An 18,364-nucleotide genomic window follows, 5' to 3' on the forward strand; every position below is an offset into this window, starting at 1 on the left:
ACAGTATGGAGGCATATTCAGTAAACGGTGAGTAAAATAATGTTAAAGAAGGAATCACTAAGGGCCACATTGTGGAGGAGTTTGAATCCAGCTGAGTTTGAACTTTATGTTGACTTAAGTAGGAAGCTATGGACAGTCTTTTGAGCAAGAAATTCAAATCAACGGCAAATTTTTATCAAGAGACTACTATGTACCTGGCATTGTGCTAGGTTCCAGGAATTAAAAAAATGAATAAATATGTTTCCTTACCTTTAAGGGGCTTATAGTCTAGTGAGTGAAATATTCACAGCTGTATTTTGGAAATGTAATTTGTATCTATATGTGATGAACTGAAGTGGGGAAAGAGTAGAAAAGGGATATTAATTAGGAAGCTACTTTAAAAATCCAAGTGTGAGGTGATGAAGGCCTGAATTTAGGCCTAGAAGAAGTAGAAGGAGAGACATACTCTAGAGACACTGCAGAGTTAAAAAGAAGACTTAGCTACTAATTAAATTAGAATAGTGATACCATAAACTAAGCTTGTGGGAGGATGAGAAGCTGTGTTTTGAACATGCAGAGTTGGAGGTACTTCTTGGATATTCACGTGGAGATTCCCAGTAGTCTGCTAAAATACAGGTGCAGACCTTAAGAAATGTCAGGAAAAATTTAAGAATTATACTCAGAAATGAAAGCGAAATCTGTGGGAATCTCTAAGTTCATAAAGAAAAGAATGTAATGTGATAATGGAACAGTGCTGAGCCCTGAACTTGGACAAATGTCTAAATTTCAGAGCGGGACACTGAAAAAGGGGGCCAAGGAAAGACACTGATTAGAGATCACCAATATATTACCCTAGTATATGTCTTAAGAGTTCCATTTACAGCAGATACAAGCTTAGTACATCTTTCATAAGGAAAATTTTTAATCAAGGGATATTTATTTTTATTCATATCCTGCTATGTTTAGAAAACATCTGAGTAGTAATAAAGAGAAGAAACATGATTTTAAATTCATTAAATTAAAGCCTTTTGGAACAGAATAATGATAAAATGTTTATTAATTTGAAAACTATTCTTTATTTAGCTTTTAAACAGTTTTTAATTCATTTGCTTAACACTTTTTTCTCATTGGGCACTGAAGTTTGAGTATAATTTTGGTTTATAAAAAATACTTACGAAGAAACACATAGGAAAAGAATACCTTTACATCCAGTTCTTCAGAGTTTAGCCCAAATGAAACCGAAGCTGCATAAATCAGTGCTAGGTGATGAAGTGTCTTTTCTGTAAGTGGATACCTACAAAGAATTATATTACTATATTTCTATTCATTTGATATCGGATTATATTTATTAAAAATTCATTTTGTTTTCCACATTCCATAGTATGTTTAGAATAACCTAGCTAAGACAATACTAGTGTGGCAAATTTGTGGGGTTTTTTTTCCACTCTGTGCTCTTGAAAAACCATCTCCATCTTCATTCTTTAATAATACTGTCAAATCTACGGGATGCGTGTGTGTTAGGGGAGGCATGGCTTGTGGGAAGAACTTAACCCATCCCTTTACTGACTCCAGGGATGGCTTTATGACCAAATCCTAGCCAACTAGAATACTCCATCCCCCTGGTCAAAGTAACAGGTTCAGACATGGACATGTGACCAGAACCAGGATACATGGAATCCTCCCAGAGTTCCCTAAACTGTTAGAAAATGCGTCTTTTTCTTTTCCTTCTGTGGTTACTAAGCAGGTCAGATGTAAGTGCTGAACGGTGGGTAGATATTTCTACTACCTTTACCCACTTTATGTACCCTAAGCAACAAAGAGGAAATTACTAGCTTATATTACAAAGAAGTCCAGAGGAAGCCATTGTTGGATCCTGGGACTCAAACAATACCATCAAGATAATGGCTCTCTTTATTTCTTGGCTCTTCTTTCCTGTTTCGGATTCTTTCTCAGATTAGCTGTTTCCATATGAGAAGCTGATAAGAACACTGTGCCTAAACTGTTGACAAACAATGTAGTTTCTGTTGAACATCTGCTTTTCTTCTTAGAGTCTAGAACTTTGATTAAATGCCAGGCAGAGGGTGCCTACTTGACCAGCCCTTAAGAAAAACCCTGGGCAATGTGTCTCTAATGAGCTGGTCTGGTAAAGAAAATTTTACAAGTGTTCTAACTGTTTGTTGCTGAGGAAGTTGAGCACATCCTGTATGACTCTACTAGGAGAGGACTCTTAGAAGCTTCCTCCTAGTTTCCTCTGGACTTTGCCCCATGAGCTTTTTTCCTTTGCTGACTTTGCATTATAGGCTTTGTATTGTAACCTTGCACCGTAATAAATCATAGCCATGAATACAGCTATATACTGAGTCCTCCTAGCAAACTATCAAACCTCAGTATGGTCTCAGGGACCCCTGACACTCTTACTCAAATAAGAATTAATGGCATGAACACTAACATAATCAAACAATTTCTTTTGTATTTTCAGTTTTCCTAATTTGGTCAGTTGATTAAGATACTTCCTAAATGTTCTAATTCTCTAAAAATATGAATCTGAGATATCTAGAGGTCTGAAATCATTATATTTTATAATATATGATTGTGAATATTTATTCACTCTTTACATCTTGAATATAAAACTATCTCAGAATATTAGATAATTATTTTCATGAAAATCTGGGTGAAAATAAGTTTGAATCTCCTTTTATTCTCCCTTGTACCTCAATTGCACTACTAGAACCATAGGTAGACAATAATCTAAAACAACTTTTAAAAATTTCCAAATAAGTTGTTTATCCAGAACACTTCCAAGTTCCAGATAAAGCTTAAAATGCTTTACTCCCTTTATTATTCTTCAAAGTGAAGGTTTTAGACCAGAATTATTATTTTTCAGCTCTGGTAGAAGGGAAAAACCAGGCTAAATCACTTGGTAGAGGTTATTTGTTAATAGTAGGAATAAAAACCAAGGTATTTAGACTCTTATATTCGAACTTATACCAACCTGATGACAAGTGTATACAAAAAATTTAGTACAGGAATTAGACAGAAATCAGACAAGTCCAGAATTAGAAAATAATAAAATACTTAAAGCAGCAATTCTTAGTGAGATGGGGGAGGGAAAGATGGCTTTCATAGAATGTCTAGGGAAACGTATCATCTCCAAAATTCAAATTTGTTTTCCTGTGATCATACCTCCAACTTGAAAATCCTTGACTTAAAGCAAACTAGATGACCACGCAGAAAATTGCATAGCCATTTCCATTCAAATAAGAGGACTTAGGCTTAAGAAATACGAACATAACTTTGGATGAAGAAATGTTTACCTACTCTGAATTTAATGTTTCTTTGGTATATAAAATTATCCAACAATATCTGTACTGTAATGATAATGCCATCAGCCTCATAATGATATTGTCTGATGCCTTCTCACAGTTCAATTCTTCTAGATCCTATCAGAAAATAAAGAAAATGTAAAAATTCATTAGGTTGAACAGTTATTATGAAATTATGTTATCATATTTCAAGAATCTATGACATATAAATAAGTTGAAAAGAGGCATGGGTATGAGCCCCCATTTTGTGGAAAAATGAAAATCATGCAGTAGGATTAAAGCTACAGTAGACATAAAACACCTAATGACAGCTTCAGCAAGGAAGGCTCCTGAATCTCCCAAGGTCCTAGATATGAAGAAAGTAGCCTATGGAGTGCCCCTAGTTTGGCACGCCATAGGCTAGTCCAATTTTCTATTGCCTTTGGAATAATCAGATCCTAGTCCTTTGTGGATGCGAGTCCTTTGTGGACTAGGATCTGGTCACTCTAAAGGCAACAGAAAATATGTTTAAAACCTATGAGATAATGTGCACTGCATGGTTATTCAGAGGAGATGAGAAAGCAGCAGTTAATGGACTTTCTGGGAATCTCTACCTAATGGTATGGAATCTCCTTTTCCTTTAACATAAGTAATTTTTGATAGATTAAGGAATTCAAAAAATGACCTTCCTCTAACAATGAGTTATATAATTGGATTACAACAGTTTTGCCAGCCAGGCACGGTAGCTCATGCCTGTAATCCCAGCACTTTGGGAGGCTGAAGTGAGAGGATCACTTGAAGCCAAGAGTTCAAGGCCACCCTGGGCAACATAGCACAACACTGTCCCTACAAAATATTAAAAAGTTAGCTAGGTGCAGTGGAGCATGCCTGTAGTCCCAGCTACTTGGGAGGCTGAGATAGGAGGATCACTTGAGCCCAGGAGTTCGAGGCTGCAGTGAGCTATGATTGTGTCATTGCACTCCAGGCTGGGCAATGGTGTGAGACCCTATCTCTAAAAACAAACAAACAAACAGTTTTGCCAAACAGAAAAATATTGTTTAAGAACTTTAAATATACAAGACACAGTATCTCTTAAAAATCTCTAATAGAGTTGTGTTTTTCCATCATATAATTCTTACAACATTTGCTTATCAAAACACATATTGGCCATTAATATATAGCAATATTTATATTGCATACCATCAAACCTGGTTTCTGCTCCCACTCCCACCCTAATAAATTAATTTCTTTTCAGTTGGTTCTCCAATCAAGCAAACATATCAGGGAGATTCACCCAAGAATTTATACATAAAAAATTCCAAACTATATGAATTTTTGAAGAGAAATTCTCTTTCTAAAAACTAGCTTACTTAGAGACAACTCCTATTTACACTGGAAATGCAACGAATGATTGGAAATTCAATATTATCAATCATCAATTAATATACTATCTCCTTGTAATAAAAGTGGCTGGAAATTGCTTCTTTAAAGCTTTCAATACTATAATTATTCTATAAATATACTTAAAATAGGTTAATGTACAATATTACATATTCTTTATTTGCCCTATCTTCTTAAAGTATGTTAAAAAGCTATAAGGCATCAGAGAAGTTTGATAATAGTCATTTTCCACAGTGATGATTTTAGCACTTGTGGCCCATTTGCAAAATTTAGAAGAAATCACTAATATAGTTAAGCTTCCTACAGAAAAGATAATAACAAATTACATAGCCATATATTTTAGTCTATTTTAGTTTATATATTTTCTACCTAGTTTTACCTGCAAAATTATGGCAGTTTGTTCATCAATTGTCACCACTACATAACGCTCTGAACTTCCAAAGAGTTTCAATGACTCACTGCAGCCTCTCTCTACTAGTGAGATGTTATAGCTGTAAAATACAATATTCTTGAGTAAAAAAATGAAATGCTAATAAAATTATTTAAGAAAAGTTGTAGTTCCCTCTTGCATGTTAAGTTATTTGGATTTCTATGCTTTTTCTTTTACATGTCAATTTGTTCTACTTTATAAAATTTGAAGAATAAAGTTATGATTTATTCAGTATATAAAACAAATCAGCTGAGATGTGTGTTGCCTTAGGCATTGTGCTAAATGTTACTGCACGTAACACTATTACAAATGTTTTGACCAATTTATTCCAGCTCTTTAAATAATAATTCATGAAATCAAAACATTATGGGACTAAAATATTCTGCATTTATCAGAATTTCCTTTTTTTATTCCTTAAAAATGGCTTACATTTTAAGCACTTTTTGTTTTATTACTGTATATTGTTATTATTTTTAGAGACAGCTCTGTTGCCCAGCCTGGAGTGCAGTGGTGCTATCATGGCTCACTGTAGCCTTGAATTCCTGGGCTCAATCGAACCTCCCATCTCAGCCTCCTAAGTGGCTGGTACTACAGGTACATACCATCATGCCCCTAACTACCTTTTATAAGCTCATAGTTTCCTATGAATGCTCCACAGCCTTAATATATAAAAACAAAAGCATGGAACATACATCTGCATTTTAACTAAGGTAACAGTACAATTATCTTTCCTTGATATAGAGCCCAAGGTCCAACATTCCTGTGACAACTTGTGTGTTATGATAAAGTGTTTTACAATTTTATAACATCTAATGTTGGTATGACCTTAGATCTAAAGATTTAAAACCTTGAGAATTCATTTAGAACTTCACAGTCCTGTTTCCCAGGCAGTAAAGTTCCCTAAACAAGAATACTCATTCTCAATATTATCAATGACTCAAAGACATGAACATATAATTCACAGAAAAAAGCATATAAAATGTTCATATTTGCTGGTAACAAAAGAAATGCAAGTAAAACATGAATTTAAACAATAATTGAATATTATTTTTGTCCATAAAACTGATAAATATTACCAAAAAATATAATATTCAGTAATTACGAGGGTACGGTATAGGGAAAGAAGTATACATTGATATAAACTCTCTGGAAAACTATGCTTTTGTGATATAATTCCAGGCTTGAATCACAGACACATGGAGACACATATACAGCATAATATTTAGCCTATCAGAATATATATATATACACATACATATATATATATAATGTACACTTTTGTTAAAATTGTGAAATCAATAACTTACTTGGATTCTAGCAGCTGAAGTATGTCTGGAGTATTAAGAAGTCCTTCAGATGCAAAAAACACATATGGAATCCGAATTTCCAAAAGAAAACCTCCAAATCTATCCAGCAAGGTGCTTCCTAAATAAGAGAAAATTTATAAATATTTCTCTTTTATTCTCATCTCCCAGCTCTTTCTCTTTTTTTTACTAAACATGAGGATAAGAAGGAGTAGTATAAAAATAATATTCAGTGTAAAAAATCAGAAACAGAATAAAGACAGGCTTGAAGAAGAAAATAAAAACCATGTTATCCTACCTAGAAATAAGTTAATAGAGTTTACTAATACCACTATACACTAAAAACAGAGTTTTGCATATATTTCCAGACTTTTTTCAGTACATTTTCTTGCTTATACTCACACATGTACACTCACTTCAATAAAGAGAGAAAAATAGGGTCACTCTCTACCTGAAATGTTGAAACTTGCTTTATTCACTTAAGTATATATTGGGCATGTGCTGTATTAAATATATACTGATTTACATAAAGATTTTAAATTATGTGCAATAACCCATGGGAAAACACTTTACAGATCAATAAGAAAAGAATAAATACCTCAATAGATACATGGTCAAAAGATATACACAGGTAATTTATAAAAGAATAGTTACACAAGATCAGTTCCAAATAAACCATTATGGTGACTGTATTTTTAGAAATTTTTAGTTGGAATGTCTCAGAATCTAGACTTCCCACTCATATTTGAGATGAATAGAAAATAATTGATGGCAAGTACTGAGAGAGATGCACTCTCACAATGAGTGCGTTTTATACTAAAAATGTATCAGATTTATGGATCTGAGAATTCACAGCCTTAGTCATGACTGACAAATACAAAGAAATAAAGTGATATATGAAGTGGTTTAGGCTTTCTTCTAAGTATTTGTAGATAATTTGTTTTACACATTAAAATTTTCTGAATCAGTTAGCATACTATTACACAATTGTCCCCTAAAAATCAATAAAAATACTATTGCATAAAAGGCATCAGATTAAGATTGGATATAAATGTAATAAAATTGTGCTATTACAAGTAAAATTTAGAAGTTAGATAAAGGAATGAAAACATATAATTAGTAATGCTCACTTTACAAATGAGGACTACGAGGTAAGAGACAGTTAAAGGACTACCCCAGGTCACACAGATAGTGGTGGGGTTAGAGGTTGAACTCAAGGCTTCTAATGTCACAGCTTATTTTTATCTATAAATCACAAACAGAAAATAGGAAATTTTCATTCTAATAAAGCAAAAAAAGGATTTTGGTTTATATTCTTACTTTCTAAAACTGTGTCTGGAAGAATCACTTTAAAGGCCGTGTAAGGAATATTCAACTCTTTGCAGTGTTTAGTCCAACAAGAGTCTTCCACATAATTGTATTCCACCACAAATGAGAACTTACTCCATGGGAAATCTGCTCCAATATATTGATTATGTACAACTACACAGGAACTTGTACTAAAGACAAAAGACAGCCAAGAAAATGGCATTATACTTGTGTTATTATTTGCTTGGACTATTAAAAGATGACTGTTTTCTGGCTGTTCCATCCTTCTCTAATCTATGCCTCATCTTAGAAAGGCACTGGTGCGTTTTCTGTTGATTTGCTCTTCAGTTGTGTTAATTTCTTTATATTTTTCTTCTTAATGATCATATATTTTTATACCAGGATATAAAAACCTGTAGCCTATTTCATATCCTCAAATGGGAGACAGCCTGATTTTATTACCTGAGTACTATCAATAACAGAAATCAGCGTGAAAAATCAGTCTCATTTTCTTACAAATATAAGGTCTTAATCTTAGATAATTACATAATAGGATATTATCTGGCAACTTTAAAATGGGATTTTTTTTTCTTAATGGGCTTCATAAATGATTTAACAACAACAAAAAATGGACACTTAAATATCATAAATTTAGCTTTCTTTTCTCATAAAATATCATAAACATTTTCAAATCTCATAAAACATACCACCTACTATAATTAAAATTCTCTATTGCTGCTATCTAGAGCAATCTAGAAGTTAAAAAGTACCTATGTCCAGTTTTTATGGGCTTCTATTTGATCTACATTTTTTTTATTATTTGGATCCCAATATTTGAAAAAAATAATTTCTATGTAAAATGAGGCAAAATAAAGAGTTTTACACAATTCAACATTTGATTTATTATTAACAGGCCCTCACTGAAAGAATTTCTAAAGGACATACTTCAGGAAGAAGGAGAACCCTGAAGAAAGAAAATGTAAAAAACAATGCTGAGCAAAGAAACTGATACAAATATACTCTAAATAGGCACTTCTGTACTACAATAACAATAGTATTATTATTATTTGGGGATATTAAAATAAGATTAAATTAAATTTCTGGACACTAATAACATATAATACACAGGACAATGATCAGAATTAAAGTGCCCTATGCAAAGCATTTTTCAGGAAGAGGGTAGAGGCATTGCTTAATTTCAGATTTTGTTAAATTTTTAAAGTTAACTTCTAGGTAGATTTTGCTTTTCCTGTGAAACTGGTATGTTTGTTCCTCACAGATGAAGGAATGAATTTTTACCCCTTTAAAACACCTTCAGATTCCAGAAAACCTTTTCTTTCATTTGAATGAAGGACAGTCAGTGTTAAACCTGTTGGCAAAAAGAATAACTTTTTTCAGTGTCTTGTTCAGATACATATTTTTGGTATGTCATATATTTCACTACCATAAAAATGAATTAAAAATCTGTGAATAACAAAACTGCTTAAAATACAATTTGCTAGGTTATTTTTCTAAGTTTAGCATATCAGAAAGTTTGAACCATAATCAATATTTCTCTTGTGTGTATACATAGAGCATGGAAATTCTAAATTTATTACATAAAATAATAAAATTGATGAAAAAATTATTTTTGTTAGTTTTTAATTTTTATTTATTTATTTATTTATTTATTTTGAGACAGAGTCTCGCTCTGTCGCCCAGGCTGGAGTTCAGTGGTGCGATCTTGGCTCACTGCAACTCCCGCCTCCTGGGTTGAAAGAATTCTCCTGCCTCAGCCTCCCAAGTAGCTGGGATGACAGGTGCCTGCCACCACGCAAAGCCAATTTTTGTATTTTTAGTAGAGACAGGGTTTCACCATGTTGGTCAGGCTTGTCTTAAACTCCTGACCTCAAGTGAACCCCCGCCTCAGCCTCCCAAAGTGCTGGGATTACAGGCATGAGCCACTGCACCCCCAAAAACTTAATTTTAAAGTAAGCAAATTAAATACTCACCAATCCTCTGCAGTTAATTTTATTTTGCTAAATATCATAGTAGATTTTTATCTTTGTTCTCTAGCCAAAAATTTAAGTACATAACTAAATGAGAGACTGTATTTCAATGTAATAGGAATGCCTTTATTCTCTTTCTACTGAGTATTTAGAAGCAGAAGACTTATTGGGAACTGTTTCTTAGATTCACTCTTGCTTCTGATACTTTAAATTTCTTATTTTACTAATGTTTAAACAAAATATAATAAATTTCAAAATATTCTGTACCCATCCACACAATTTATTTTTGGTAGACATAATTGATTCAAGAATAGCTAATTCTAGTTCAAATAAATTATATACTCTATTAGTGTTATTTTTTCAACCACAGAGTTGACAAAGGTGTGATATAATAATAATGAGAGTAATGGTTAGTAATTTCATGTAACTTTACTTGACATGACAATAGTTCTGGTAGTGATAAGAAGTGAGTAATATTTCTCTTTTATAATTCATAAGGTGATTCTTCTATTTAAAACCTAATCTGGCCGGGTGCAGTGGCTCACGCCTGTAATCCCAGCACTTTGAGTGGCCAAAGAGGGTGGATCACCTGAGGCCAGGAGTTCGAGACCAGCCTGGCCAACATGGTGAAGCCCTGTCTCTACTAAAAAAATACAAAATTAGCTGGGCATAGTGGCACAGGCCTGTAATTCCAGCTACTTGGGAGAGTAAGGCAGGAGAATGGCTTAAACCTGGGAGGTGGAGGTTGCAGTGAGCCAAGATCACGCCATTGCACTCCAGCCTGGGCAACAAGAGTGAAACTCAAAAAAACAAAACAAAACAAAAAACAAACAAACCTAATCTGCTTAAATGATTGTATTAGCTATGATCCCAAAGCAGATTAATTACTTGGTAAGTGCAGTACTAGATCTTACAAACACATAGAAAACAGAACTACATTTTTACTTTCTAACACTAGGCAGAAAAAAAAGGCCTCGCTTCCAGAAACTGAGGATAATTGCCATCCTGAAAAAGAGTAAAAACATCTTCCAGTTTATAGATTCAAAATTTTTGTGTCAGTAGACCTTGTTGAAATGAAGATAACAAGCTCAGTGATTACATAATCCTGAACACCAAAAGAGACAGGAGTATTCAGCATGAAACCTAGATATGTGATATAGATACAGAGTAATAATCTGTCAATAAGGGTGACTATAGTCAGTAATAACTTAATTACACATTTTAAAATAAAGAGTGTAACTGAGTTGTCTGTAACTCAAAGGATAAATGCTTGAGGGGATGGATACCCCATTCTCCATAATGGGCTTATTTCACATTGCATGCCTGTATCAAAACATCTCATGTGCCCCATAAATTTATACATCTACTATGTTCCCACAAAAACTAAAACTAAAAAAAAATCTGTCAGTGTATCTTCAGTAACATCAAAGGAGAAGGTGTCGCACTGAGTAGGTTTAAATATTCTTCTCTGTGGAGCAGGCATATTTCCTCAGGTTCTTCACAAAAACATTCCTTTGGTTATCCAAGTCCCTTTCTTTTATAGTGCAAACATTGCTCAGCACTTTCCTGATTTTTTAAAAAAATGTTTCCAATTACCCTGATTACAGACAACTGTGGTAGTCTCAGCCCCATAATTGTTAACTATTGCTCTAACATTTTGGTACTAGTACGGATCTTATGAATTTAGTGGATACAAATCATCTTCCCAGGATTGGAAAACTGAATGAAATAATAAGACCAAGTTTACAAATATGGACTCTGGATATATGATAACTTCGTCAAGAAATAGCACCTTATAAGACTCTGCTTGAGAGACCTTTCCATTCTCACATTACCATAATTTAAAATATTAGTTAACTTTACTTCCTGCACTGATGAGCAGATCTATGTGGCTATATTTGTATATTTCAGTTCAGTCTTTTTCACTAGTTTTAGTGTGTACTAGGTATATAGAGGGGCACTAATTGGCACATTCATTTGTTCAGTAAACTTTCATTGAGTGCCTTCTATGTTGTGGGCATTTTCCTGAGTGCTAGGAATACAAATTAGGGTATGATCTGAACCCCCCAAAAGCAGACATTTTAGTGAGGAAAACAGATAAGAGGATCATTTCTAAGGGTGATAACACCCTTACAGCCTAGGGTGGGAGGTGGTGCCTTAGAAGTATGCACATAATGGGCTGAGAGCACAGAGGAAAAGCATGGAAATCAAGCCTTCCTGAACAAATGTTTTAATTAATTTTTAAAAAATATGTAGGAGTTAGCTTCCTAACAAAGGGGGAAGAATATTCTTACAGCAGGAACAGGAGGTATAAAGGCATAGAGATATGAAACAGCATCATAGTTTGGTAAGGTAAGAGTAAAGAACTATTTTAGGAGATGAAGATGGCAAAAGATGCAGCTTATAGATGGAAGAGAAATGCTAACCAAAGGGTGACATAGGTTGACAGTGGTATTTTATTTTATTTTTAAGACTGAAGGGCTTGAACATTAAGGAAAAGAGTCATTAGAGAGAAAGTTTGGGCTAGGAAGTAGCTGATGGAACAAAGTGCTTGAGACTGCAGGAGGAGATGGTATCCAAAGCACAAGTGAAAGATTGGTCTTCAAACGGAGGTTCATTTCTATAGAGAAAAGAGGAAAGGATAAAGAACAGAGAGAAATGCAGGTAAGTCTGTAAATGGTGATAGAGACAGGAGGCAGCCAATGGTCCCCCCGCGAAACCCCTCCTTCAAGCCTAAAACAGCCTGAAGGCTGAAAAACCAGACTGCAGGTCCTGGATGAAGCCCAACCTTTCTTGACTGATTCTTTCTGAATAATGCTCACCTGAGCACTGGAAAGACAGGATGAGGCCTTGGGAAGTTCCTGCAGTTTGCAGGAGGCAAGATCCTGTCCTGTCCTCTTCCTGTGTGGTAACCTGGGATTCAATCTGTGAGATGGGGGTCTATTAACAGGAACCCCTCTCGCTTTGCTGAGTTTTTTCTTTTTCACCCAATAAATTCTGCTTCTCACCCTTCAAAGTGTCTGCGAGCCTAATCTTTTCTGGTCATGTGACAAGAGCCCGGTTTTTCTACAACAATTGTAGGGAAGGAAACGGAGGAGGATACTTAAATGATTAATGAAAATTAGAAGGCACAATTCCCTTCCAAAAAAATGAAAGGATTGGTAATATAGTAGGGGTTTTTGGTATAGTCATTTGGAAAATAGGAGTGGAACTAAGAATATATAAAAAGATTGTTAAGACGTCTTAAGAGCCCAGGTAAATTTAGAGGGCATGAGTTTGTAGTACTACCAATCTATATGGCTATGTGATTCTCTCCAATAGTGCTCAGCATCTCAGGTGTAGGAATAGAGAAATTAAGTGAATTGATTGATTCAGGGTTGAGGTTTAAATGAAAAGTACAATAGAAGCATAAGACTGATTAAAGTGATGGGTCAAATCACTGAGTCTGGAAAGAAAAGGAGATGAAACAAAAAAGTAGCTAGTGGATTATAGATCTCTAAGATGTTGAGGATCACGAAAGAGCTATAGGTATAGACAAAGAGCAGTGTATCAGAATTTAAGTTCAGAGGTAGGACAGTTCTGCATTATCACAAGTTCAATGGAATAGCCAAGGAAGTGAAGATGAATATAATTTTTGTTGTGGAGGCCAATGAAACTATAAGGCCAGGGTGTCAAATGAATCATTCACATTAGAAACATTAAAGACATCTAGAATAATGACAGGACTAGAAGTGTAAAGAATACCATGAGCTAGGTACACAATTGTCCATGGATGATGGGAAATGACCAGGTGGTTGGTAGATGATGAGTGGTAGAGAATGCTGTGGCAATATGGCACAGCCTCAAAGGTGGAGAAATAATGTTTTGAAAATGATAATGGAAAGCAAGAAATGGCTTTCTCATCTCTGTGAAGTATATATATGTAGAGAAAATTATCAGCTTTTATATGAGAGGAAGTAGTATCATGCGGAGAAAGTTGGGCTTCAGTTAAGACAAAGGAGATGAAGAATGAGAAGAGTTTGCATAACAAGCAATGGATTCCACAGCACAAAGTGGAAGGGGTTGACAGAAGGGGCAGTAATGGGTAGAAAAGTGTAGTAAGTGAGGAAAACAGACAAGAGAACTGAAGAATTGAGAGTTGAAGAATGATACTAAAACGAGAGTCCTAGGTTCAAATCCTGACTCCCTAACTACCTGTGAGATTTGGCATGCTACATCACCTTTAGCATGAACTTTAGTTTCTTTTTTGTAAAACTGAGTTAATAAAACCTATTCATAGAATTGCAAGTAGCTAATATTATTTAGCAACTAGTAGGCAATCAATAAAAGGTGTCAATTATTAGTAATAACAAATACATATAAACACCTTGTAGTATATTTATACTGCAAACTTATAGTCCAGACTGATTTAAAAGCTGGTTAGATCCCAATGAGTTATACCCTTTCAAAGGGTGAATTTCATGCTATGTTAATTATGTCTTATTTTTAGAAGCTGTTTAGATCAATACACTTTTATAAGTTCAAGCATTTGTTATCAAATGAAGCATAATTTAAAACTGCCTACCTTCTATTTTGTTAAGAATTTTAATGAGCAAATGTTTTTCACCATCTGAGTCCATTCTTATTATAATCAGTACCTAGTCAAAAATAAAAATTTCATATATATGTGAATGATTATTCTTTTTCACAGTTTTGATACAGTGACAAAATAACAAACTTTAATTGGTCCTATGAAACTAATGACAATAAGATTACAAAGCAAATATTTCTGTTGTAAAAGATGTCAATACTTAAACACAAGGAATATATTCTGGTAAGATCAAATATCAGTGAAGAAAATATTTTGGGGTAGGGCATTCTTAGCATTCTTCAAGTATCCCCACATATGTGACTATCAATACATAGGTTGTCTCTGTTAGTGTTAAATTCAACTCACACATTTAAATTTGTTGGAGAAAACCCATGATCTGCTGCTATATTTTGCTACTTACCAGTACAGTTTTGTGGGGGAGAGGTGGGAGAGCAAATTATTTTCAATCTAAAATTTCTCACCCAAGAAACTATAAAGTTGCAGTTAAGAAATAGGAGGCATAGAGCGAAAAATCAGAAAAAGGCCACAATTTATATCTGGATTTTTAGTGTAAAAGATTTGAAATGCTTTTCTGCTTGATAAGATTTTAAAAAGCAATTTCTGTTAAAACTTCATTAATGCAACCTTTATTTGCTTGATGTAGGGTAGGCAAATAATTGTGAATGTAATCCAAGGCATAAACTAAATGTTTGTTCTGGTGGAATCATATGAGATTCTGGCTCAGTATTTTAAAATAAATCATTGAGTTCTATTATTATGTATATGTTCATGAACTTATATAAGTACCAGACAAAATTTCTGACAATTGGAGAACAAATCCATAGGAAAACTATGCATAATAAAAATTAAAGTTTGTTTATTTATTTAGAGACAGGGTCTGGCTCTTTTACCCAGGCTGGAGTGCAGTGGAACAATCATGGCTCACTGCAGCCTTGAGCCTCCTGGGCTCAAGAGATCCTCCCACCTCAGCCTCCCTAATAGGTGGAACTACAGGTGCACACAACCACGCCTGGCTAATTCAAAAATTTTTTTATAGAGACAAGGTCTCAATATGTTGCCCACACTGGTAAAGTATTTTTAAATTTGAGACATGAATAATGATGCAAATCATCCTTTCTATGGGTCTGATTCTGTTCTGTTACCTTATTCAAGGACTAAACCGTCAAGGGACTAAGTAGTATAGACTACTTCATAATTTTAAAGTTAATGCAAAAATCTATCTTACATCCAATTCTTACTTAAACTGATTATTTTACCTGCTTTATTCCAATACTTAACCTTAATTTGCTGTTGACTTTGCATCCAACTTAGTATCTGACATTGCAATTCTTGTATCTTGTAGTTGGTTTCAGGCTTTTTCCCCCTAATAAACTGTACAATCTCCAGCTGTCTCCAAATGTCACCCAAATAGGGGCCTAAAATGCTATTGTAGATATCCTTTGCCTTTGACAAATATCCTATTGAAGCAAAATTAGAAAAAAATTGCGTAAGTATTTGTTTTTTAAGAAACTCTGTGGTAAAAAAGGCTGAAAGAAAAATAAGTCAAAGCAGAGACAGTTAAAATTTCCTTTAATTGTTTTCTGATTTTGATCAGATATTGACTAATAAAAACTTTAAAACTGAGTGAAGCTTAAAAATATGTACCACATATCTCTTTTTAAGCTGCATATATACATTCATATATGCTAACACACTCTCTGAATATATAACCTATCCTGCCTCCTGGCTTGTTGAATGCTATTGCACTCTTCCTAAATCCCAGGATCTATATTTACATGGAAGTCCTGTTGAAATGCTACTTAAGTGGAATGTTCTTGGTATTTTATCTGTACAACTTTTGTACTTGATATCTGCTTATTTATGTATATCACTTAGCCTATAAGCTCTTTCAGGGTAAAACATGTGGTATTTATACATATTTAATTCATATGGCTGCTAAAACAGCAGTGCCTAATTCAGGCTCACTAAGGGCATTTTTAAACATACATTCATCGTTGAACGTTCATATTCAGTACATCTAGATTATGTCCTAATGATTTCTATGTCTAAAAAGCTCTCCATGTGATTCTGCTGAATTTCACCAGAGTTACCACCAGAGCACCTGGCATGGTAACTTACATAGATCAGGTGTTTAATGACTATTTGGGTAACAAATGAAATAATAAATTTGGGTAACAAATGAAATAATAAATTTTAAAAATTTAATGTCTATATACAAGTTTAACGTATGTGTGCATATTGATTCTATTTTTATATTAAAATTGCTAGACTGACGGGCAACTTAGAGACTGACTTATGTTCTTTCTGCCTCTTTATCTTCAGACCTCCCCCTGATTCTCCATATTGCCATGAGAATTAACCTTTTGAAAAATAAATGTAATCCAGTAGCATCCCTGAAATTCTTTTGTGTAGCTTAAAGGGCTCTCCATGATTTGGCTTTTTCTTATTTCTCCAGGCCTAGCTCCTGTTTGCCTTCTACCTTGTCCTCTTCAATCGAACCACATGGAACTGTTGGCAACATTTCCACTGGTACATTCCTCTGGGCTCTTAATTCTGCCTAGAATAGTCTTTTATACTGTATCTACTTGGCAAACTTCTACTTATTTTTTTAAAAACATATTCATCTTAAGAATAATAGTCTCCATCCTTTGTGCCACTACCATATATCCCTGTTGTAATACCTATCACATTGCATAATAAACACTGAATTTATTTCTGGGTTAAAGCCCAGAAGAGAAACTCTATTATTTGAACCTAAAACTCATTACCTTGCCAGCTTGGGAGAGGTAGCAAACTGGAAGCTAGGAGAAAACACAGAATTCTGGCAGCCAGACCTCCATGGATTTTTTTTCCTCTGCCATTATACAGAGAGGAAGGAAGGACAACCTAACTTGATCTTGGCTTTCAAGAGGTATAGAGGAAAGAGAAAGCCCTCTACTAAAAATGTCCAAAGCAACTAGATTATTCATATGGCTGGATACCTGGAGATTAAGAAGTTAGTTTTCCAACAAGAGTCTTACTTTTATGGTATTCTTTAAGGTAGATAAATAGTAATGCCAAAGTATGATTTAGTAAATGCATTTCTTAGAGGAACAGAAAGAATTCAGTCCAAGTATAAAGCTCTCAGTGGTCTCACTTAACTAGGGTAAATTATAGACTACACTACTTAAAGACAAATATTGTTTAAGCCAACCTCCATAAATATTATTTATTTCTTTTTCTTTTTTTTTTTTTTTTTGAGACGGAGTTTCACTCTTCTTGCCCAGGCTGGAGTGCAATGGCGCAATCTTGGCTCACTGCAGCCTGCGCCTCATGGTTTCAAGTGATCCTTCTGCCTCAGCCTCCTGAGTAGCTGGGACTACAGGTGCACACCACCACGCCAGGCTAATTTTTGTATTTTTAGTAGAGGCAGGGTTTCACCATGTTGGCCAGGCTGGTTTTGAACTCCTGACCTCAGGTGATCCACCCACCTCAGCCTCCCAAAGTGCTGGGATTACAGGCGTGAGCCATGGCACCCAGCTCATAAATATTATTTATTTAATCCAAGGCTTTGGTAAGTATTGAGCACACCATACTTGGCTAGATTATGCACTTGACCAAGTATTATTACTAAACTACAGCTACCTTTAGAAAGCCCAACATGGTGCTCTTCTTTTCTTCTTCAATTAAACCACTTGAGTGTTAACACTGGACCGACCGGGTTGTCTTATCTCCATCCTCAGACAAGTAAGGACTGGGGGCTAAGAATCCTACTTTACAGTACCTAAACAAGCATAAGCATGTAGTGTCACATGCTCTTTTATTTAGTCACCTGACTTCATTGTGCTTCTCAGCTTCTATAATAGATTGCTAGTTCTACAAAGAGTGAGACTGGTTATTACTCATGATATTAAAACAGAATTTCAGAATCTAGAATATCTGAGGTCCCACTGCTTTAGAGGGAGTACATTGATGATTCACTGCTGCTCAATATTTACCAAAACTTTGGATTAGAAAAGTAATATTTATGTCTGGATCATAAATAAGAGAAAATGTCTGGGAAATTTATTTTTACTTTATGT

General features: G+C 34.5%; 2 protein-coding genes across 3 annotated transcripts in view; one reads left to right on the forward strand and one right to left on the reverse strand.

The window, feature by feature from the left end:
* Positions 1 to 18,364, forward strand: part of GNG10 (G protein subunit gamma 10) — a 134,681-nt gene that overhangs the window by 36,738 nt on the left and 79,579 nt on the right. The gene's annotated exons all lie outside the window — the stretch shown is intronic.
* The window catches only part of SHOC1 (shortage in chiasmata 1), a 96,966-nt gene that overhangs the window by 11,532 nt on the left and 67,070 nt on the right, over positions 1 to 18,364 (reverse strand). For both annotated transcript variants that reach the window (XM_003264000.2, XM_003263999.2), the window contains 8 exons: positions 15,582 to 15,760; positions 14,277 to 14,349; positions 9,024 to 9,093; positions 7,737 to 7,915; positions 6,420 to 6,537; positions 5,062 to 5,173; positions 3,298 to 3,419; positions 1,180 to 1,273 (listed from right to left, as the gene is read on the reverse strand). In XM_003264000.2, the coding sequence (XP_003264048.2) occupies positions 1,180 to 1,273; positions 3,298 to 3,419; positions 5,062 to 5,173; positions 6,420 to 6,537; positions 7,737 to 7,915; positions 9,024 to 9,093; positions 14,277 to 14,349; positions 15,582 to 15,760 (947 nt within the window). The remainder of the gene's footprint in view (positions 1 to 1,179; positions 1,274 to 3,297; positions 3,420 to 5,061; positions 5,174 to 6,419; positions 6,538 to 7,736; positions 7,916 to 9,023; positions 9,094 to 14,276; positions 14,350 to 15,581; positions 15,761 to 18,364) is intronic.

This window comes from Nomascus leucogenys, chromosome 8 (genome assembly GCF_006542625.1).
Source record: "Nomascus leucogenys isolate Asia chromosome 8, Asia_NLE_v1, whole genome shotgun sequence".
Taxonomy (NCBI): domain Eukaryota; kingdom Metazoa; phylum Chordata; class Mammalia; order Primates; family Hylobatidae; genus Nomascus; species Nomascus leucogenys.